The sequence below is a fragment of the Pezoporus occidentalis genome, unplaced genomic scaffold (genome assembly GCF_034315485.1).
Source record: "Pezoporus occidentalis ecotype Australia unplaced genomic scaffold, CSIRO_AGI_Poc_V1 ctg47, whole genome shotgun sequence".
In the NCBI taxonomy this organism is placed as follows: domain Eukaryota; kingdom Metazoa; phylum Chordata; class Aves; order Psittaciformes; family Psittacidae; genus Pezoporus; species Pezoporus occidentalis.
Genome location: NW_026915802.1, coordinates 750,879 through 774,604, shown reverse-complemented (window position 1 = coordinate 774,604; position 23,726 = coordinate 750,879). Strand labels below are relative to the sequence as shown.

Here is a 23,726-nt window from a genome sequence, read left to right as displayed (position 1 = left end):
TGTATTAGAACCTAAACTTTATTTCTACATGCAATAACTTGGACTATCAGAATTCCCCAGTGTTAGGCATCCCCAAGCACAGGGTGACTCTGAGCTTTCTTCCAGTGTTTCTCATACAATATTTCATTGCCTGACCTGCCTCCTGGTTTCACTCTTACGGCTCTTTCTTCTGTTCCCCTTCCACAAGCTTCTGCTCTTTGAAGTGACTGATTGAAAAGGAGGTGAACAAGTGTTAGGCTAGTAAAATTAACCTTCCCTGTCAGGTATCTTAAGTTGCTGAGGGGCCCTTGAGGGAACAGCCTAAGTGGGAACAGTAAGGACAGCAAAAGTCACAACTCTTTTGATTTTTGTCTACAAGGTGAGTATTACCACTACCAAACATGTTACAGTCCTAAAATGCATTATGAAGCTAGATATGGAGTAGATATCTCTATTTTTTTCCTCACGTATCAACTCAGCCTATTAATGGCACCAAATGAAGTATTTGCTAGCCATTCAGTTTCAACAGTTCATAATCTGCTTACTACTTAACCACAGTTCTGTAATCTGTGCCTAAAGTACTTGGGAACTCCATGTAACCTCTGATTCAAGATTAACCAGGCTAAGGCTGCTCTAGCATTTGAGCATGGATGCTTTTAGTATGGCACCAGTATATGTGAAGGAATAAAGATTGGACCTAACAAAGTAACTTGCTTCTTTTTGAAAACATTAGGAGGCTAAGAGGGGGAGAGATTTACAAAACTGACCTATTGCTTCTAGCGTTAAAACTAGACTACAGCGTATATTTAAACCCATCAGTATGTGCTGAGGGATAGGAATATTTGGGCACAATGAATAGGACTTTCAGCTGATGAGTCACATGTCAGAACTGACTGAAAATCCAGGGGGAATTTCAGTCCAATGACAAGCAATTTAGCCTGCAGCAACTGACAACCTCTGAGGAGTTTGCTGCTGACTGCTCAGGCTCTCAGAACTTGGACGTGATTGCTACAGGCACTAAAGAAGAGGCACTTTCAAGAGAATGAAAAGTTCTGTAGTTTGAAGGTGGGTTTCCAGGGAAAACTAGTCTCCTAAGAAGAAGGATCAGAGAGAAGGAAAAAACCCAGAAGTCCCTGAGGATGGAGGAAAAAGTCTGAACGCACATGTGCTGTCTTTGCAGATCTTAACCCTGGCTTCCAGGGAGGACAGTTGAGCTGATTCTTCCCTCAAAGGGTTATAAGAATGAATGAAAACACCATTTAGCTCTGAGATCCCTGAACTCTCACAGGAAGTTTATCAAACAGAATAAGACTGACTTCTAGTTTGGCTCAACAGAGCTTCTAAGCTCACAGGGTATTTTTTCATCTACCATCTACTGGCCCAAAACATATATCCCTGCACCTCCTAATGTGAATAAGGTTGTGTTTATTTGGTGCTAAACCAAATTGAAAGACAAGTAGGACAGTAAGTGGAGTCACTCACTCACCTGTAGTCCACAACCCCTGTCCGATTCCGGTCTAGCTTGTGCACTATTTCCCCAATTTGGATGCAATCCATTGGGATGCTTGGATGCTAAGAGGAGAAATGTTAGCAAACCTGAGTATTTCTAAGCAGAAAAATCCTCCATATCAGGATGGGGCCTGGCCATCTTTTAATAGTGATCAGATAGCTTGATGCATGGAGGAAGGAATGGAAAAATTCCAGAGTGGTGGTGGTGAGGCAGTTTCACTCTTTTAGGATTAAAACTGGATTTTTTTTTTGTTCTCCATTTCTTGTAAAAGAGCATCATGGCTGGCTGACTATTGCTACTCACCCCAAGTACATTGGTGGTTTTAATAGGAAGAGAACTATCTCCTCAGTGCATAGACTCAAGGGTTTAGGTGCCTCTTTTTCACTTTCCCATAGCAGTAAGACTAAGTATCTATCAAGATCCTGTATGTCCTGTAAAAACAGTGGAGCTCTGTGATATTCTGAAGTTGATCCAGTATCACTGATGCCATCTGCAGTATTTATTTGGTGTCACAGCATTTCTGTTGCTCTCATTCAGGATTCTACTTTTATGGTGGTTGAATTTAGCCTTTTAGCCTGAACAATGTCAGCAGCAAGGCTGCAGCAGAGAGGTGTCCCTAGAGTCATGCTGTTCCAGAAGAGCATTCTGGCAGTGCTTTCAGAGACATACCTGCATCATTGCTCTCCGGAAGGCAGCCACAGGGATCTTCATGTTTCCTTCCTCTTCAATCTTCCTAAAAAAGTCCCAAAGTGGTAGGTTGTGTTCTTTCAAGTAGTTCTAAGAGAAGCAAGGATAAAACGTGGGCATAACCAAGAAGCAGCTGCAAATACCTGCTTCCACTCTCCCCTTATTCTTCCATCTGTCACCTTGCCTTTACTCATCCTGCCACTGAGATATATGAGTCCTTCACTCCTTGTGCAGCCACTCTATTGTCAGAACAAAATCCTTTTGTTCAGGTTTGTTTAAGCACTCTATAGACAGATAGGAAAAGCCTCACGCTCACAGGCCCTTGTTCTCATGGGTGACTTCAACCACCCTGACATCTGTTGGAACGATGGTATGGCCCAGCACAAGCAATCCAGGAGGTTCCTCGATTGTGTGGAAGACAACTTCCTTCTGCAAGTAATAGAGGAGCTGACAAGGAGAGGTGCCATGCTTGACCTCATGCTCACCAACAGGGAAGGGCTTGTTGGAAATGTGAAGCTCCAGGGCAGCCTTGATGCAGTGATCACAAAGATGGTTGAATTTGAGATCCTCGGGACAGTGAGAAGAGCGTGCAGCAAGCTCACTGCCCTGGACTTCAAAAGAGCAACTTTGGCCTCTTCAGGAACCTGCTTAGTAAGGTTGCATGGGATACAGCCCTAGAGGGCAGGGGGGCCCAAGACTGTTGGTTGATATTCAAGGATCACCTGCTACACACTCAGGAGTGTTGCATCCCAACTAGAAGGAAGTGCAGCAGGAGGGCCAGAAGACCTCCTTGGATGGATAAGGAGCTCCTGAGGAAAATTCAAATGAAAAAGGAGGCTTATAAAAAGTGAAACCAAGGACAGGCGACCTTGGAAGAATACAGGGATGTTGTCCGGGAAGCTAGGGACCAGGTTAGGAAAGCTAAGGCCCAGTTAGAATTAAACTTGTCTAGGGATGTTAAAGATAACAGGAAGGGATTCTGCAGGTACGTAGCAAATAAAAAACACAGACTATGGACAACATAGGCCCCCTCAGGAAGCTCTTGGGAGAACTAGCTACACAGGATTTGGAGAAGGCTGAGGTTCTGAATGACTTCTTTGCCTTGGTCTTCACTGGCAAAGGCTCTGACTGCACCACCCAAGTCTTGGAAGGCAGACACAGGGACTGTGAGAATGAAGACCTTGGGCCCACTGTAGGAGAGGATCTGGTTCGAGACCATCTTAAGAACCTGAACATGCACAAGTCCATGGGTCCTGATGAAATCCATCCGTAGGTCCTGAAGGAGCTGGCAAATGAAGTTGCGAAGCCGCTGGCCATCATATTTGAGAAATCATGGCAATCAGTTTAGTTTAGTTGCTCTTCTCTGAATTCCTGTCTGTTTGAATGAGGACACAGCCATAATGGCTGCTAAAAACTGCAGAGCATGCTACAGTGAGCATCACTAGCTGTGAAGCACAGCAGTACTGTCTGATGTGAGCCAGTAGCCCAAGATTTTACTTAAGCTCGTCCAAATCCATATCTATAGCAAAGTCTCATTCAATTAGCTGAAAATCTGCACAGCTGCTAAGAAATACAGTGAAGCTGGTAGTGCAAAAGTGTTATTCGACTCCGCAGCGCTCAAGTGCTTGTGTTGCCTTCCACCAAGGAGGACAGCACCATCTGCTGCTATCCATAGAAATTACAGACTTTGGAAAGCTTAATTTCTGTTTAGGACACTATTTGCTTGTAATGCCATTTCCTACTTATATGAAGCACATTAATTTTGATGCTAAAGCACAACTGTCAGTGAAGAGTTCTAGGAAAGTCAGCTATTATGGTGAGCTTGTGATGAGGGTAGACATTCATTTAGATCATTTGGACCTATCAGGTTTTTTTACAGAGCAAGCAAACATCTATTCAGATTCTTTTTTTTTCCCCCAGTGGTATCAAGTCCCAAGGCATTAGATTCTCCTGAAAATCAAAGGGTTTGCTTAATAGGTTTGTGTGGACCCGGATATGTGGATACTGTGGCAGTCTTTGTGAATATACTTTTTTGAGTGAACTTGGCTGAATTTCCCGCTTGGAAGAAAGCTTGCCACTTGCAACCTCTATCCCTCCAAGTGCTTGGATCATGTGTACTGTGAACAGAGGAGCTATGGACCCACATTCAGTAGCCCACCTGAATAATTTTCACGGGATTTGGATGCTGCTGTGATGATATAGCCTTCGACCTCTCCATAGATGACATTTAGTTCAGGACGTATTTGATACATCAAATCCAGCAATCTGATGAAAGTTTTGTTCACCAACACATTCTGGTACATAGGAGGAAGGAAAGTGCAGTCAGTGTGGACACCCAAAGAACAACAAAGACTTGTTTGCATTCAGGAAATCCATCTAATCTCAACGTTAATCATTCTCTCCTAAGGGTGGTACCTTATCCTATTTCCACTCTTCACTTGCAGGAATCCCAATAAGGCTAGGGGAAATCCCATGGGCAAGGCTGTTTGAAGGTAAAGGGGCCCAAGATAGTTGGTTGGCATTCAAGGATTGCTTTTTCCGAGCTCAAGATCAGAGCATCCCGACACGTAGGAAGTCAAGGAAGAGGGCCAGGAGACCTGCGTGGCTAAATAGGGAATTGCTGGGTATGCTCAAGTGGAAGAGGAGAGTTTACAGGTCATGGAAGGAGGGGCTGGCCACTTGGGAGGAATATAAGGCTGCTGCTAGAGGATGTAGGAAGGCAGCTAGGAGGACTAAGGCCTTCTTAGAATTAAACCTGGCGAGAAGGGTCAAGGACAGCAAAAAGAGCTTTTTCAAATACATGGCAGACAAAACTAACACCAGAGGCAATGTAGGCCCACTGATGAACGGGATGGGTGCCCTGGTGACAGAAGATACAGAGATGGCAGTTACTGAATGCCTTCTTTGTCTCTGTCTACTCTGCTGCAGGCAGCCCTGAAGAGCCCTGTACCCCTGAGACCTTAGATGAAGTCAGGTCAACGGAGCGGTTTGCCTTAGTCGATGAGGAATGGGTTAGAGACCGGTTGAGCAATCTGGACATCCATAAATCCATGGGTCCAGATGGGATGCACCCGCGGGTGCTGAGGGAACTGGTGGAAGTCATTGCTAGACCACTCTCCATCATCTTTACCAAGTCTTGGGAAACCGGAGGGGTGCCTGAGGACTGGAGGAAAGCAAATGTCACTCCAGACTTCAAAAAGGGCAAGAAGGAGGACCCGGGTAACTATAGACCGGTCAGCCTCACCTCCATCCCTGGGAAAGTGATGGAACACCTTGTCCTTGGTGCCGTCTTAAGGCATATCAAGGATAAGAGGGTTATGAGGGGCAGTCAACATGGCTTCACCAAGGGGAAATCATGCTTGACCAGTCTCTTAGCCTTTTATGAGGAAATAACACGGTGGATGGATGATGGCAGAGCGGTGGATGTGGTCTGCCTTGACTTCAGCAAAGCATTTGACACAGTCTCCCACAGCATCCTCACAGCTAAATTGAGGAAGTGCGGTCTGGATGATCAGGTAGTGAGGTGGACTGCGAACTGGCTGAAGGAGAGAAGCCAGAGAGTTGTGGTCTATGGGGCTGAGTCTAGTTGGAGGCCTGTAACTAGTGGAGTGCCTCAAGGGTCAGTACTGGGACCAGTATTATTTAATGTATTCATCAATGATTTAGATGAGGGAATTGAGTGTACTATCAGCAAGTTTGCTGATGACACTAAGCTGGGAGGAGTGGCTGACACGCCAGAAGGCTGTGCTGCCATCCAGCGAGACCTGGACAGGCTGGAGAGTTGGGCAGGGAGTAACTTGATGAAATATAACAAGGGAAAGTGTAGAGTCCTGCATCTGGGCAGGAACAACCCCAGGTTCCAGTATAGGTTGGGAAATGACCTCTTAGAGAGCAGTGTAGGGGAGAGGGACCTGGGGGTCCTAGTGGACGACAGGATGACCATGAGCCAACACTGTGCCCTTGTGGCTAAGAAGGCCAATGGCATCCTGGGGTGTGTTAGAAGGGGGGTGGTTAGTAGGTCGAGAGAGGTCCTCCTTCCCCTCTACTCTGCCCTGGTGAGACCGCATCTGGAATATTGTGTCCAGTTCTGGGCCCCTCAGTTCAAGAAGGACAGGGAGCTGCTGGAGAGAGTCCAGCGCAGGGCAACGAAGATGATTAAGGGAGTGGAGCATCTCCCTTATGAGGAAAGACTGAGGGAGCTGGGTCTCTATAGTTTAGAGGAGACTGAGGGGTGACCTTATAAGTGTCTATAAATATATAAAGGGGGAGTGTCACGAGGATGGAGCCAGGCTCTACTCAGTGGCAAACAATGATAGGACAAGGGGTAATGGGTACAAACTGGAGCACAAGAGGTTCCACTTAAACTTGAGAAGAAACTTCTTCTCAGTGAGGGTGACGGAACACTGGAACAGGCTGCCCAGGGAGGTTGTGGAGTCTCCTTCCCTGGAGACATTCAAAACCCGCCTGGACACATTCCTGTGTAACATTATCTAGGTGTTCCTGCTCCGGCAGGGGGATTGGACTAGATGATCTTTTGAGGTCCCTTCCAATCTCTAGCATACTGTGATACTGTGATACTGTGAAGGCCTGGCCATAAATTAGAGTTCTTCTTTCTCTTTTCCCATGTCTGAGACAGAAAAGTGTCTACCGATTTATGTAGAAATTAGCTTAATGTTAGGTAGATGTTGATCAGGTAAATGTCTACATGTTAGGTGATTCAAGTGATTCATGTTTATCTCTGAGACAGTTCTAGATAGATCTCTTCTCCATTTGGTTAAGATGACCCCAACCATCCAATCGTTAGAAGGATTAGGACCTCCAGCAATGTAGCTTTATAGTCCAGAGAAGAAAGGTGCACCTATCTGGAAAGGGTCCGAGTGTCTCCAGATAAAAAGAACTGTTGGTAAATCTCTGTTCCATTTTGTAACCCTAATAGGAAGCTCCCATCAGCAGTACAAGACCTGAAGTTTGTTTTTTTCCCAAAGAATTTCAAGCGGGGTAGTGACAGCTCAGCATTTCAGAACTTCCACTGTGAGTTTTCTGGTTTAGCACTTCCAGAATGGGCAGCAGCACAGTGTCCTGATTTAGGGTTACGGGATATTACAAAGTAAGCTATCAACACAAATATTATTGATGTCAGTGTAATTTATTCTTCTAAATTTCAGTTCTGATAAATTTGCCTTTGCCTTATCTTTTAAAAACATGATTATGGTCAGTTCATACTCCTTATGACAGAGGAATTTTTCCTGTATTGTATTAGTTATATACTTAATTGGTGGAAATTTCAAGCTCAGGAAATTCATGAAAGCTTCTGTTTTCTGTCATTGCAGGAGGTTCTCAAGGCATCAAGCACTGTTATTTTTTTTCCCAAAGTTTATTTACAAAGTCTCCCAATGCATTCTTACAGCTTCTTTTTAGGAGCTAAAGATCCACGGTTCTTAAGATCTATCTAGAAGCTGATGATCTACTGTGCAGTGAGCTCTTGATTGTTACTACTCAAAGACAGTCTTAAATGAATCTGGGTCTGGCTGGCTTTACTAGCTTTCATTCAGCACCAACAGCTTTATGCAGTGACTCTCTGAAGGAGCCATTCAGACATCCTTGCACTGTGCGCACTAGCAGAGTATCCTAGTCCTGGGAACACAGCCTAAGAGAGCCCAAGATGGCCCTGCTAGCTGCCAGCTCTCCCCAAGGCTTGCCAGCCTGGGCTTGACCCCATGAGAAAGCCAATGGACTGCCAGCATGGCCTCAGAAGCAGCACAGCCAAAGCACTGTGGCCTAACAACCCGTGCTGGGGTTGGGTGGCACCAGGGGGGAGCCAGCTTGTGCATTCCAGCATGTTTGACACAGCCAGGCCACAGGCCAGAAAAACAGCCTGTGGGCAGCTGAAAAGAGACAACTTTCTCTTTTGTACTGTGACGGTGAAGATGGGCATGTGCTGGCTGTTCTGGCTTCTATAAAATGTTTGATAGCATCTGCAAGTTGAAACCTATAGAGAGTAGATTATGTGGGGGACAGTCATGCTTAGAAATGTTGTTAGAAGCAATAAACTGCTGTTAAAAATGTGGCTTTCTATTGTGTTGCCTTTGCTAGTGCTGTCAAACCCATGCAAGGTTTTCTAGATATGATCCTTGTTTCAAATTCCTCTTACAGACACACTGTACTAATACAGAATTATTCATTCTTTAAAAGTCAAAATAAGCATTTAGCACTGGGAAAGGTGCAGAAGAGGCTTTTGTTTGTCTTCACTTAAGTTTCCTATAAAATATTAAAACCTTTACTAATTTCTTAAAGGTTTAAGACATCATAAGATCTTTGGAGCTGTATATTTGCAAATGCTCTGAATTGAAATGCAAGACTGCCTACACTAGAGGTGAAATGAAGTCTGTCAGACAGATTAGGCATTTGCTTAGAAGCATTTGATTGGGATACTGAAATGTCATTGCAAATTTATGCCATTGACCATTTATCTTGTGAAATGCCAGGTAATCTAGACTTTTTGAAGGGTATGGTGAAGAGAGTATCTTTTAACCCTAAAAAGCTGAAATTCATAGTGAGATTTAGTTTGGATTGGAGATTCCTAATGTTAATTAACTCCTTGCCTCAAAATTTCTCAAATTTGTTTCCTTTTAAATAAATGCATTTCAGTAATTAATTTATCAGAATTTAGCTAAAATCTGTTACTCTTCATGAACTGTTGATGTTATTAGTAGTAAAACTAGCATAACCACGTATACTGCAATGAAGTCCTATACCCGCACACAGCCTGTTTTATTTTTCCTTTGCAGAATGAGGCCTGCCTCCTTGCAGACTTGGCAAGTAATTCCCTTTGATCTTAATTTATGCAGGAAATATTGTCTGCCCTAGAGGGACGCCTGTTCTTCAGATGATCTCTGTTGAAGGCTCTCGATACTCTCAGGAAGGATCACAGATGAATATTATGGATTCTGCTTTGGTTTCTTTCTTTAATGCAGTTACCACAGGACAAAGAAACAACCCATTATGTGAGTCATCAAAACTGCCCATGAACTTGTTTTTTTTTAGCTTGTTTCAAGTGTTAATGTATTATTTATGTTGTGAGTCCTAAACCCAATCTTTGTGCAAATGCTCTTTCCTTTAGTCACGGTGTTCTCAAAGGTGGATGGAGGGTCCTGAAGCCCCCAGTACCTTCTGTAACTGCTCCCATGAGGCACCAAGGAATGGATGGGAGGGCCAGGAGTGGCCTGATGTGTGCTCAGGTCTCTCCCCAGTGTTGGTCTGCAGTGCAACTCTCATTCTCACTTAGGAGCTCAGAAGCATTTCTGGGTATCCCATTTTAGAAGCAGCACTTGAGGTTACAACAGTACATGTCGTGTTCCTGACTTGCAATGGAATAGTATATTAAGATTTGGCCTCTTTGATTTTTTTACTTTTTTTTTTTTCCACACCTGCCTTTTAATGTGTTTGGGTTTGTTTTGTTTTGTTTCAATTCGGGTTTTTTTTTGGTGTTTGCTTTATTTCTTTTAATAAAATTGCTTTGCTTTCAATGCCTTGAAGCATCCATTTTCTTCTATTCCTCATACATACTGACAGGGTATCAAAGCACTTCACAGTATCTAGCATGTTAGGCTACCCTGGGGGGGAAACAGATCAGGGGATGAAGAGAACTCATCCTCCAGTGGGAATTCATTCCTTGTTCTTGTTCTACTATTGCAAAACAGAAGGGAGTGAAATGTGGTGATACAATAAGCACCTCTTTCCAGAGCTGTACCAAAGCCCTGTAATTTCCACATGGCTCCCTAGAAGGGCTGTCAAATATTAGCCCCTTTTTTTTTAATAGCTGTGTCTAAATGAAACGAACAGCAAGTCTCCAAACAGTTTTGGAAGGGGGCAGGTCTGTGATCCACCCAGTTCCTAAGAATGTATAGTCTTGGAGGCTTTCCAGCACATAAGCTCTTACTGAAATGTTGATCTCCTCCATGATGGATTTGGAGTTCTTTCTGATAAATAAGACTAACGCAGTAGCACCTTCCATGGTCAGGGTATTACCAGCCATCTGTGGAAGAAGGGACAGAGATTCAGACATATTACTAATGAAAGCTTCTGCGTGGCAGAAGGCATGCGGTAACCTCAAGGATGACCCCTTCTTCCTATTCTTCAGCAGGGCTGTAGCATAACTGTGGTCCTCTTCGATGGGTTTGTCTGTTATCTCACCAACTCATATCTGTCCCACAAAACTTTGGAGTGCAACTTCCCCGTGCTTCTGTCTCCTTGCGCAAAGTTCCACATATCAGGTCTCTTACTTCTGTCACACAGGGGTATGTGATGTTTAGTCGTATGAGGGGAGAGGCTGAGGCAGTGGGCTGCATTTGAATATGTGCTTGCTAGTAGGGTCCCTCTGGATGAGGGTATGCCTCTCAGGACATTCCCATACCTTGGCTCCTTTTGGCAGCACAGCAGATCAAAACCCAAGCTGATAAGCTGCATCTGGCCTATAAGGTCTAGCTATCTGGTGTTATGGGGTTGGCATTGCCATGTGCATCTCTTGGTGTGTGAACATCACCTCTCACCTGCCTTGGACTTCATGTGCGGTCCCCAATTCCGCTATTTGAAAGAAAACCTTCTTGAGTAACAGTGGCTAGCTGAGGACATGTCCTTCTTTATGTCCTTTGTGTTGTTAGCTCCTAAGCCAATCTGTGCAGCTACATAGAGAGAGTAATGCCTTGGTGCGAGCTAGTGACCCTGCCTCAAGCCAAGTTAAGAGCAAAGCAGACAGACACATTTATTTACATAATCTAAACCAGCAGTCCCAAAGACTGGTGTGTTTGCAGTGAATTACAATGACAGGGGTGTCCAAAGACAGGCCTACAGCTTTAAACATGCATACTGCCATTTGCATGCTCTCAAGATGGTGGAATTAAATCTAGGTGAGAATCATAAGCAAGTTGACTTTTCTAAACTGAATTTCTGGAGAATTACCTTAGCTTGAGAAGACCTTAATCTCTGAAGCCATCTTGAGTGCTCATTCAGTTTTGCCTTTTGATGATCATTTATCCATAGCTTACTAGAAGGCAGTTTTGGCTTTGCTTTTCCAGGACTTGATAGTACTCCTCTCCTTTAGGTAGTGCGATGGCATTGCTCTGACATAGCAATGACAGTTTATCCTGTGTTTGAATAAATTTTTAGCAAAGAGCACACTGAGAAAGGCACACTCTTGCCCACCTACAAACTTCAGTGTGAACCTTTGCCTTAGGTTGAAATTCATGTTACATGTACATATGTACTTTCACAACTACATTTACTGTACAGATGCATGATCTGAATGCAGATCAGGTTTTCTGGTAGACATGTTGAATGCCTAGGTTCTCACTTGACTGAGACTAGACATGTCAAACACTTAGGGGTGATACTGGGTGTGGGGTTATGGGGGATTTTTTGAGGAAACAGTGCAGTTTAGTTGCCTGAGAAGAAATAAATGAGATAGTATTTCCTTCTGCTCTGCTCACATTCAACCCAGAGCAATACTCATTTCTTCCAGTTCTAGCTCAGTCACCTCTGTCTTCTGTCCCTCCTGTCTCAGATCTTTCTACTCCCTCTGCTTATTCCTTGAGCTCTGTCTGAGCTTTATTTTACCTTCAGGATTCTGAGTTTTTTATTGGCTTCAAGGGTCCTGCAGAGCTTCTTGGCTCCCTCATTGTTGATCTGATTGTTGCTGATGTCCAGGTGAACCAGCACGTCACTGACTTTGAGAACATCTGCTAGGGCATTTGCTCCCTCGTTGCCAATGCCATTCCAAGAGAGGTTGAGTATTTTCAGTGCACCATTGCCCTTCAAGGAGAGAAGAGGGATCTTAGGTACTGCATGCCCATCTTCTGTACCACTCTATCCTTTCTTGCTTGGCTGAGACATGAGCACCCTCAAGTCACACCCAGACAGCTCCCAGTGGATCCAGCGTTTCTGCAATGTCAGCAGGGTGTCCATCCAGTACGTAAGTCACCAGCCCTACTGACTGGCTTAGTCTTACTTGTGGAGCTGACTGCCATGTTCAGTAGGAAGAGCCTTGCTAGAGCTACTGAATCCTGCTCAGACTTCAGGGATGCAAGTGCCCAACCAGTGTTTCAACCAGTTCCTGGTAATAATCACTGTGAAGGGGCATTCCTACCCTGAGACCTTTTCCCAGTGCTACTGCCCCCTTCCTTCTCAAGTAATTCCAGCTCAGGTCCAGAATCTCCAGTTTTGAGTTGCTGCCTAGAAGAGAGAGAAACTGAGATGTTAGCTTGTGAAGAGTGGTCTCGACACAGCTGCTGAATCACTTAGGGACTAAAAGAAAATTTGCTGGGGGCTCAGCAACAGCTTTCTGTCCTGGTTTCATCTGGGATAGAGTTAATTTTCTGTATAGTGCATCCCTGTTGTTTATTGTTTGCTTTTTCCCTTTCCCCTTTTGGTTTTCGTACTCTCTCCCCTTGCTATTTCCATCATCATTATTATTATTAGTAGTACTAGTATGAGTTTTATATTGTACTTTAGTTATTGTACTGTTCTTATCTCAACCCATGGGGTTTACATTCTTTCGATTCTCCTCCCTATCCATGCTGTGGGGGAGGAAGGGATGTGAGTGAGCAGCTGTGTGGTGCTGAGTTACCGTCTGGGTTTAAATCACACCTTCACTGACTGCAGGAACATGTACCTACAGAGTCTTTGCTGTCCACAGCACCCAAAGAACAGAGAATGGGCTGTTGATCAGCAGCAGAAAGGGAACACGTTTTTTTTTTCTGGCTTAATCGAAGAATAAGTTGTGAAGGAGGAAGATAGAGGGAGGATTTCTTATATTAATAGACACTATCTGTTTTTCCTACTCAAGAAAAATGCTGGATTCTCCTTGCCACAGCTAAAATATCAAGACTCACTCTGCATATGTTTGATTAGCAGAAGAGGGGACTTCAGCTTCATATGATAGCTATGCTCAGCTGTGTATGTGCCAGTGCAAATTCACATGCATAGCACACCTCACAATGTAAGTTCTACTTAGAGAAGGGTATGTGTGAATTCATTTGTGTCTACTGTGACACTGGGAAGGGTAGGACTTGCCACCAACACTTGCTTTTTCTTCTCAAAGAGAATTTCTCATCCAGATTTTCCATGGATGGGAGGTTGTATGGAGGCAGATGGTGAGTTTAGCTGACTTAAAAATACTCTTTTGAGAAACAAAACAGAAAAGTAGCAGATTCTGCAGTAATCTCTGCTGTTCCTGCCTCAAGTGAGCAGGAAGGAGAGAAGAGCTTTAACACCTTTAATTTTGGAGTGGCTTTTTTCTGGATTAGGACAGTTGCAAGTTTTAGTACTGATCTCTGTGTCGCCTGCAGGCTTGTCCAAGCCAGGGGACAGAGTGCCTTGTCCTCACTGCAGTTTTAATTGATCCATCTTTTAAAGACATGGACTGTAATTAGAAAGAAGTACATATCAGGGGAAATACTGAAGCAGAAGAAGGAATTATTTAATTAAACTGAAGGTTATCTGTACCCAGATGCTCAAGGAATGAGATGGATGCTCATAGTATACTCTTGAGCCCGTTATGATGGCAGACGTGTTGGACATACTGAGTGAAGAAGAGCATCAGATGTTCATGCAAATCTTTCCCAGTGCACTAATATCACCTGAGATTACTGAAAGACTGTAACTGTTTTGTTCGCTTTCACTTTCTAGGGCTACTAGCACACTCTGTATCTCACTTTGCCTGAACAGATGAATTAGGCAGATTAATTTTATTTCTTACTAATCTGTTTCTCTTACTGTTTGCTGTGCAATGGCTCAGACCATTAGAGTTTGGGCTATTTAAGAAAAATGGAAATAACTCCTAAACTTTGTAATCAAAAGGTTAAAACAACAACAGTTCTGATCCTATTTGATTTTAGTAAAATGCAGTTTTCTGCTTTGTACTCCCTGAGGGGCTTCTCTTTCAGCTCCCTTCTCTCAGACACAGACTCTTCTGTTAGTAGTTCCTCATGCTGCATTTGTGTTCTGATATATTAGTCATAGTTGCTAGAGTCACCTGTGGTGATGAGAGTGAGACTCTGGAGCAGGCAGGAAGCTTTAAATCTGGGCACCCTGTCTTTTGTACTACCCAGATGTCATGGGGCATGTTTGCTGGAGAAAGAAATAAATGTTCTCTGTGCTGACACCAGCAAGTGCCCCAGTGCCTGTACTCCAGGAGTAATAAATTACCGAGCATCTGTCCCAGGAGCTGTCCTCCCTTCTCAGAGAACTCATTGTGGCTGAGGTCCAGCTCCTTTACTTGGAAATTTTTCTGCAGAGAGACAAGTGTGCAGAGACAGTGAGATCTTCCAGCCAGCTGCAACCAGATACCACCCCAAGACGTTCACATAAGGATGAAACAGAGGGATATCAGACACACTGAAATCTTCAGTGCATGGGAGATTATCAGCACGGCACTGTGCCTCAAATCAAACCTTTGTCAGGCATATAACATCACAGTGATTCTCTTCCCAAAGCAGCAAAAGCAATGGGACTTTGTGTTGTGCGAACTTTCTTCACACAGCTCATGTCTGGCCTGCAACACGCCCTGCAATTCTGTTCTGCCTGTTTCACTTGCATCATTGGATCCTGACCAAGAGTACTTTCTGATACAAGGTCAAGGCTTTGCTTCAGGGCATCTTATGGTGGTGCCAAATCATGCAGAGGCTTTCAGACAGGACCTAATCAAGCATCTTATTTCTACTGGAGAATTGCAAACTGAGATGAAGTTGTGTTTCTTATGCTTCTTGAATTATTTTTGCCACCCAGGTGTTGTTTTGTTCTTGTGTTACAGAGTCCTGAGGATTTGTTTCTCAGCTGGACTCACACAGCTCTCCTGAGAAAATGTTAACATAGTTTATCCTGCTCTGTGTCCTCCCAGCTTCTCTCATTTCTGAAGTAAGCATGAGGCACTTAGCAGAATTATGCCAGGAAATCATGTGGGCACTGCCAAGTGAAATCATGCCAGGTAAGTAGCAGCTTCAAGATGAGGAGAATCTGTTACACAGCCAAGGCTGCACATGACCTTGGATTTCAGGTAACTCACCATTAATGCCTCACAAAAGTACAGTGCACTCTCCTCTCCAAAATTGTTTCCTGGGGAAGAAAAGTATGTTAGCATTGTTCTGATCTATCCCTTGGTGCTGTGCCAGGGTCTGCAGGAAACTTTGCTTTTAGGTGGACCCTCCAGTTAAATCATAGCCCATGTCAGACTGTAAGGAGTTGTAATGGGTTGACCTTGTCTGAACGCCAGGTGCCCACTAAGTCGTTCTATCACTTCCCTCCTCAGCAGGATTGGGAGGAAGGGGGAGAAAGTGAAATGGAAAAGAACTCATAGGTCAAGATAAAGGCAGTTTATAAAGCAAAAGCAAAGGCCACGTGTGGAAGCAAAGGAAAACAAAAGATTTATTCTCTACTTCCTATTTAGCAGGTGATGTCCGGCTACTTCCCAGGAATTAGGGCTTCAGTACATGTAATGGTTGTTCCAGAAACAAACATCATAATAACAAATGCCCCCCTTCCTCCTCCATTCTCTTAGCTTTTATCGTTGATCAGATATCATATGGTATGGAATATAACTTTGGTCAGCTTGGGTCAGATGTCCTGGCTGTGTCCCCTCCCAACATCTGCCCACCCCCAGCCCACGGGGTGAGATGGGTGGAATGCTGGAGAGAGCCTTGATGCTGTGCAAGCATTGCTCAGCAGTAGCCAAAACACTGGTGTGTTACCCACACCCTTCTAGCTACCAGTACAAAGCACAGCACTATGAGGAATGCTATGGGAAAAATGAACTCCATTGCAGCCAGACCCAATACAGAAGTTTGTCACTATTCCACTTCATTACATAGAGTAGAATAATCCCAAGTTGTGGGAGATATTCCAGCAATTATCTTAGTTTCTTTTCAGAGGTGCTGGAGGTTGAGCAGGCCATTTATTCACATCACTATAAATCTAAACTTCCATTATTACTCTGTGTTTCCATCAGAGTAATAGCTGAGATATTGATTTTGCCCATAGTCTGACTGATATTTGTAAGATGAGAGACTGGAATTAAAAGATGTTATTTCACTTTACCTGCCATCACTTTTTGGGTACATACAGCCTACCTGAGAGCAGAATAGTGTGGAAGAAGGACACATTGTCCAAAAGCAAATTGGCAATGGCTTTAGCTCCTGCTGTGTCTAGGTGGTTATTTGAGATATTCTGGAAGGGAAGAAAGGAAGATAAGAAGGATGAGTCCAAAGAATGAGTGATCTTTATTGTCTTATTGCCCAAGATATCAAGTGAAGAAGACAAGCATATGGGAAATGCCAGGCAGCCAGTAATTAACATGTGTGTTATAGGTGTGTTTAATCTTGCATGCTTCCTAACAGGAATAAAGCCCTAGAGCCATCGGTTTACACATGCATCTTTGTCTTCAGTGAACCAAGAGGCGTGTGGCCGATAATTTTTCTTCCAGTGTAACACATATTCCATGGTCTATCAAAATGCATTTTGTATACCCCTGTTTCAGATCGAAGGAACATTCCTACCAGTTCATATCTGAAAGTTTTGCATTATTTCCTTAATCTAGTTAGAAAAGTTTCCCGTGTCATATTGGAGAATGAAAGTTCCTGACCAAAACATACTTTCTGTTGGCTAAGCCTGAACTATGGTCATTATGGTAATTATTGTCACGTCTGCTAATGAAGAGAACAGTTCCAGACTCACTAGGCTGTCATCACATGCATACTCCTGCTTTTCAGAAACTTGTACTTTTTAAAAGTAGAGCAGCATAAAATATCATAAAACGTTCAGAATGTGAATGTTTTTGCATGAGAACAAAGGTCATTTGGTTAAAATTGTAAAGAAATTAATCTGTTTTCTTTCAGATGATTGAACTTAGTGAGCAATAATTTTGGACTCAAACTATGTCAGATTGGGTACCAGTTCTTGAAGAGTGGAATTCTCTCATAGCATCTCTGCAATGCATATGGCTCCTTCTGCCAGCATGCAGTTGTCTTCCAACTCTAGATGGGTGACAGTTTCACTGGACTGGGAAAACACAAAAGTAAACAAAGACACACACAAAATTGCTGAAAAGTTAAGGAAGGGGATAGTTCTTTTAGTTCAACAGGCACTGGACATTTCCTCCAAACCTCAGAAAGCATTGCAGGCCCTGGGCAGGACAGTGATGAGGGGATGTGACAGAGATATGGCAGTAGGAATTGACATACAAAAAAGATGCTTTCCTGGAGAAGTTTTGAGTGGGTAGGACTTTCCATTGCTTTTTGCCAGCCTGAAGACCCAGGTTCAGATCCAAGCTCCAATTCAGGCATCTTGGACTTGTCCATTGGTGAGTGTAGCAGAACCCATAGTGGGGGATACCAGTCCCTACAGCCCTACCTCTAGCCCTGTAGGGGTTAGGAGCACTGGGGACTTGTGTCCCATGGAAAAGCAGTAGTTTGCTTTCGGGAGTAACTAACTCCAGCAAAGGCCAGCAGTTGCCACACAAGACTTTCCTGTGCAGGGGATTAGAAATATTAGGGATGCTCAGAGCTCCTGTGGGGAAGATACATGACTTTTTCTCCCACAGTGTGTACTCAGTGATGGCTTCCAGGCCTGAGAGAGGCCTAAAATGCCTATTGTTCTTGAGAACAGTGGGCTCACTCTTGCTGACTACTCACCATGAGAGAAATAGCAATGGCTTTGACACCTTTGGGTCCTAAACCGTAGTGGTTCAGGTTTATATAAGACTTGGCCATGTTCTGAATAAAGTACGAGACAGGCACCACCTCCATCAGCTTGCATGCTTCCAAGTACAGCTGTGTGCCTGTAGTGCCCACAAAGGCTTTCTGAGGATCTACGGAGAAAAAGTATTTGATGAGTGGTGCCTTCTTTTAAAGAAAATAAGTAACTGAATTACTTATTAAGTAATTAAGTACTCAATAGAATTAAGTAAGACTATGCAACAACAGTAGGGTTTTACTCTTAAAGGATCATTTTCCCCTGGTTCTCCCAATCCCTTTATTCCAGACCTCCAAGAGTTAATGTATCCTACTTGCTTCTCCACTTGGCATCCAGCGACTTGCTGCAGCTTCTCACCAGTCTGCAATGTGACTAAACCTTTCTTGGTGTAATTGAGAATCCTTGACATCAGGCAAAAACATTTTTATCTTTTTTTTTTCCTGCTCTTAACTGAAGCACACAGCTGATGTTGCCATCAGAGGCAGGGCAGCTCAGAACATTTTGGCTTACAACCAGCAGAAAGAATCCTAGCATTTGCATCTTGGCCATTGGGTGTTGTTGACACAGCTGCAGTGAGACATATCAGTCCAGCTGGCAGCTGTATTTCCACAAAAACCTGTCATTTAGAATTCCTTCATCAACCCCCATACTTAGAGCTCATATTTCTCCATGTTGTTATGTGCATTCAGTAGTCTGACCTCAAGACAAATTCCCCTCTCATCAAAGCCATTTTCCAGTTCAGTCTGAGGCCTCTAACAAAACGGTATTGTTCTTGCATTCTTACAGGTTTTGATTTTCCTTCCATTTATAACAAGCTAAGAAGTTCTCATCCTAAATTATGGGCAAATCTTACTGTTACAAAAATGAGTGCAAGACTTGTTTAGCTAAAGGAGTGACTTTGTGAGGCAGAAGATAAAAGGAGAGTCACCAGGAAAGTCTGGGCCAGTTGTGGCAAACCTATGGTACACAGACCCCAATTGCTATGCAGTGTTCCAGCAGGAGCACACAGAGCTTCAGTCCCATCCCTAGTTTCAGTTAGCTGCTCCTGCTGCCCAGGAGTGGGCTAGGCTGGTCATGTCGGTTAAGGACCAGAGGAGAGAAAAAGGAACAAAGGAATAGCCCTGGTGTATAAAAAGCAACTGAAGGAAGATGCTTGACAGCAAAGGGAGAGCTCTTAGAGGGAAATTCATTCCCTTTGGTCTTTATCAGTTGCCCGATTACATGTGGTTTTCAGGACCCTGGCAGGGTTGTGTCCTTGGTCTCCATTTCAGACACATACCAGTTCTGCAGGGAGGTACAGCTCTGACTGTAGGGAAAGAGAACGGTTAGTGAAGGCAGAGGGTCAGAAAACATTCACCTTCAACCTCTAGGTCGGTGTCAGAGCCTTCTGTGGCCTTCTCTGCTGAGGCGTCACCCAGGGACACAGACTCTGGAGACTCACTGATTTCAGATGTCACTTCATTCTGGTCTGCCATGAAACCAAACAGATTCATTTTGCCAGAGGTGTGACTCTCTGAATGTGATAGATCTCCCACTTCACTGCTGTCACTGAAGCCTGTGCCCCTCTTCAACACGCTGCGGATGCATTCCTTCCCCAGCCCTGCTTCGTGCTCACTGCTCCCTGTGCATTGTATGCCTGTGGTGCCGGCCCTAGTGTAGGGATGGGCTCACTCTGGGGCTGCAGATCTGCAGACTGGCCATGACTTGGAACCTTTTGGACAGAGCCCTCCCCAGATTCTGCAGCCCATGTGTGGGGGACTCACAGCTCTCTCACACTAGGTCTTCTTTCCCTCATGAGCTGCCTTTCTCCCCTTTCTCAATTTCTGAGCCTTCCAGCAAAGCAAATTTCCCCTCTCTATCCCATTTCCTCATAAGCCTACAAGCCAAACCTTGCCAGGTCCTCCTTGCTCTCCTGAACTGACTCACACTTCCCCAAGAACAGGCAGGACATTGCTGGCTGACTTTGTGATCAGACTGGGAATGCTTTGTAGCACTCTTCAAGCATGGCAGAAGAGAAAGCATTTGAATGCTAATTGTATACTGGGACTGAATGTAACCAGACTAACTGGAAGTGATACAGCTTCTCTTGCCTACAAGTCATAATTTATTTTATAGCTAGAGAGGAGAATTTGGAAAATTCCTTTTTAAGAGGAATAAATGCATTAAAAAAAAAAAAGTAATTTTGCCAAAATAATTTCTGGCTAATAGCACAATACATATTTTTTTCCTACTCTAAGTCTTAATTTTCATTCCCTATCACTGCTTTTACCTTTTTCCCTTACTCCTTATTTCCCTTTAGAGCTCCAAGCTATGGACCTGTAATTTTGTACTCTTCTTCGGTGTAACTTAGCATTGATGTGTGACATGGAGCTTGCAGTTTGGCTGTTCATTCAGTCCTATGTGAGGGAAATGCTGGTCATCTGGCATCCACATCACTCTATTTTGTACAGCCATGCAGCTGCAGATCCTTCATTAAGACCTTTCCCTTCTGCCAGACTTTATTTGTTCAAATGATGGGTTTACTTGCATTACTTTAGTGCAACAGAGTTTTTAAACTTCCTGTTCTGGGGAACAGACTGCCTATGCTAAACAAAACCCATCCAGACTGAATCAATCCCCTGATAACATGGCTGTCCTGTGTTCAGTATGTCAGCCAGTCCTCCTGCAGTGTGCAGACTGAGCCTTCTGAGGCAGATTCAGGAGTGGTCCCTGCACACCTGTGATGCTGCAGAAATTGGCACTGGTACAGATAATAATATTGTCATTCAAGCAGAAATCTGAAAAGCAATTATTGGTATTAAAACCAATGCAATGGAAAGTCATGGGTCTGGAAACTCCTTTATTGCCTGAAATCTGGTGCTGGCAAGCCCTCTTCTGGTGCATTTTGATTTCTTGAAGCTGCTCCCAGGTGGCAGCTCCCATCTCTGGGCACTGGCATCCTGGATCCCTGTTTGCCACCTTTCTCTTCATTGCTGCCTGGCCTGGAGAAGGGAAAGCTTCCCACCTGGTGATCAGCCTGCTGCAACAGCAGCCCCTCGTGGGTGCTGGTGATTTTAATTTGTCCATTTCTGACTATTTCTCAAGTGAGTTTTCTAGTAACTAAACACCATACCTTCATTCTTCTCAGGCTCATTTTCCGTGTCACCACCAGTGAGCGGCAGGTCCATTTGCTTTTCCATTTGCTTTTCCTCTCCTGTAAATGAAGAGTTCACAGCCATCTCCTAGACCTGTAAGTTCTTTACACCTACATACAAAAGCATAGCCACTTGGCTATGATTAAAACATCTCCAGGAGGAACAGTGCCACTTATAAGATCTGTGTTCTTGATTTATAGTGCTGAAAATCCCATTCCCTGCTTGCCGGGTGTCATGAGAAAGCCCTATTGAGCCTGCAGTCACACTGCCCTGCCCCGTTGTGCCACTACTACACTTCTGTGACCTCACCTGCACCCTCTGACTCCGAGGTGACATTCTGTGCTGGAAACCCCATTGCTCTGGGATACCATCAGCTCTGATAACCAAGAACAGCTGTGGTTTTGGCTCGGAACCCCCCAAGACATAGGAGAGAGTCATACCAGGCTGCTGGTAAGAGTTCTCCTTTCTTTTGCGTTCATATTCCAGTTTGTACAATTTCATGAGAAAGCCAGACTGTGGCAGTTACAGTCTTAAAGGAGGTGAGGATAGAAGGAGTGTATTTTTCCTATTCAGTCTTGAACAGATTCAGACTTCCCTACTGCCAAATTCATGTTACGATCAGTAATAAAGCGTGGGTTGTAAACATGTCAGCACTTAATGGGGCTTTGAATCAAGTACTCATTCATCCCACCAACTATGGGTGGTGACAAAATAGTTCAGTGGTTATTATTTTAGATCATGCATACTGAGGACTTTGTGACCTTACCTAAGGGGCTAAAACCAAAACAATAACAGAAGAGGCTTTCTGATAAAGGTTGAACAGAACTAAAACATACACTTAGAAATCTTCCCATTATGAGCAATGCTCAGTGAACATAATCTCTCTTACAGATTTTGAAGTTCATGTAGCCTATGCAGTGTAATATGGGCTATACAGAGAGGAAGAAAAAGTCCATTTCCCCAAGGATAGGGAATTTTTAGTGGGTTTATTCCGCTAGGTTCTACATAAACCTCTCAAGCAGTTCAGTCATTAGAGACACAGTGGGGTTATATTTGAATATAGAACAAAATACCGCAAAAGCCAGTGAAAGGTTTGACCCTGAAGCAGATGACCATTGTCAGCTTTGATTTCATTGCCAAAGTTTGTAAATATTTTTCCTAGTGCAGGCCAAACAACTGTGGCTGTCCTGATACTTGTTTGTGGCAGTGGCTAACATTTTTCTCCAATTTCAGTCTGATTATCCTGATATGGGTTGGGCCTGAAGATATTTTCTGAGGGCTTTCCTTGTAAAGAACAGCCTTGTTTTAAATGCCGCGGTCATCAGCCCTTAATATTGCAGATCCTTCCTCTGGAGAACACCCTCCATTTTCTGACTAGAAACCAGAAGTTTGCTTACTGCAGCAGGAGGTGCGAAACCACAGTCCAATTCTGTGCTTTGCCAAAGACATCTGTGGTATTTAAAACAAATCACCATGTCTGTGGTCCATGGTGTTTTATAATTGGGGATTTGAAAAGGAGACTGGTGGGATAATTTTTTGTGTACTTGCAGCATCAGCTCAGATCCTAGCCATGGACACAAACAGGGTAAGAGGCAGGTTGTCCCTTGGAAAAGTGTTCCACAGAATCCCAGAATCGCCAGGGTTGGAAGGGAACTCTGGAGATCACCCAGTCCAACCCGCTGCCAAGGCAGGCTCACCTAGAGCAGGTTACACAGCAACGTGTCCAGGTGGGTTTTGAATGTGTTCAGAGGGGGAGACTCCAGGACCCTCCTGGGCAGCCTGTTCCAGTGCTCTGCACCCTCAATCTAAAGAAGTTCTTCCTCATGTTGAGGTGAAACTTCTTGTGGTTTAGTTTATGGCCATTGCTTCCAATCTGTACTGGTACTTGGGGTTATCACAGAATCACAGAATAGTTTGAGATGGACAAGACCATCAAAGCTTATCTAGTTCAACCTCCCTGCAGTAAGCAAGGACATCTTCAACTGGATCAGGTTACCCAGTACTACATCCAGCTTGGCCTTGAATGTCTCCAGGGATGGGGTATCTACCACCTCTCTGTGCAACTTGTTCCAGTATTTTACCACACTCATTGTAAAGAGTTTCTTCCTCACATCCAGCCTGAATCCCCCCTCTTTTAATTTAAAATCATCACTCCTCGTCCTATCACAACAGGCCCGGCTAAAAAATCTATTCCCATCTTTCTTAGAAGCCCCTTTTAAGTATTGGAATGCTGTAATAAGGTCTCCCTGGAGTCTTCTCCATGCTGAATGCCAACTCCCTCAGCCTTTCAGAGAGTTGTTACATCCCCCTGGTCATTTTTAAGGTCCTGCTCTGGACACCTCTCTTTCCTGTTCCGAGGACTGCAGAGCTGGATGCAATACTCCAGTTATTCCTCCCCAGGTGCAATACCCTACACTTGCCCTTGTGGAACCTCATGAAATTCTCTCTGCCCGATTCTTCAGTGTACCAAGGTCCCGGTGAATGGCAGCACAGCCTTCAGGTATATCAGCCACTCCTTCCAGCTTCGTATCCCTTCATCCAGGTCATTGATAAACACGTTGAGTAAGTCTGGAACCAGTTGCATCTAAATATAATCCATGAGACACCAGCTGGTCACCATCAAGGGAGCAGTTTGGCAGCACTCATCAGCGAAAGGCAGAGATGACATGAGTCTTGAC

The 23,726-nt window shown here is 44.1% G+C and overlaps 1 protein-coding gene across 1 annotated transcript; it reads right to left on the bottom strand.

Moving 5' to 3' along the window:
* Positions 1 to 22,288, bottom strand: LRRC74A (leucine rich repeat containing 74A). The gene is given in 16 exon segments (XM_062636110.1): positions 1 to 206; positions 1,466 to 1,551; positions 2,159 to 2,266; positions 4,335 to 4,371; positions 4,373 to 4,470; positions 10,116 to 10,211; positions 11,789 to 11,983; positions 12,318 to 12,403; positions 14,378 to 14,459; positions 15,234 to 15,283; positions 16,294 to 16,390; positions 17,114 to 17,221; positions 17,854 to 18,029; positions 19,272 to 19,382; positions 21,027 to 21,107; positions 22,122 to 22,288. Coding segments are annotated over 16 exon segments (1,524 nt in total). The 5' UTR covers positions 22,183 to 22,288; the 3' UTR covers positions 1 to 154.
* Between the last annotated feature and the right edge of the window lie 1,438 nt (positions 22,289 to 23,726).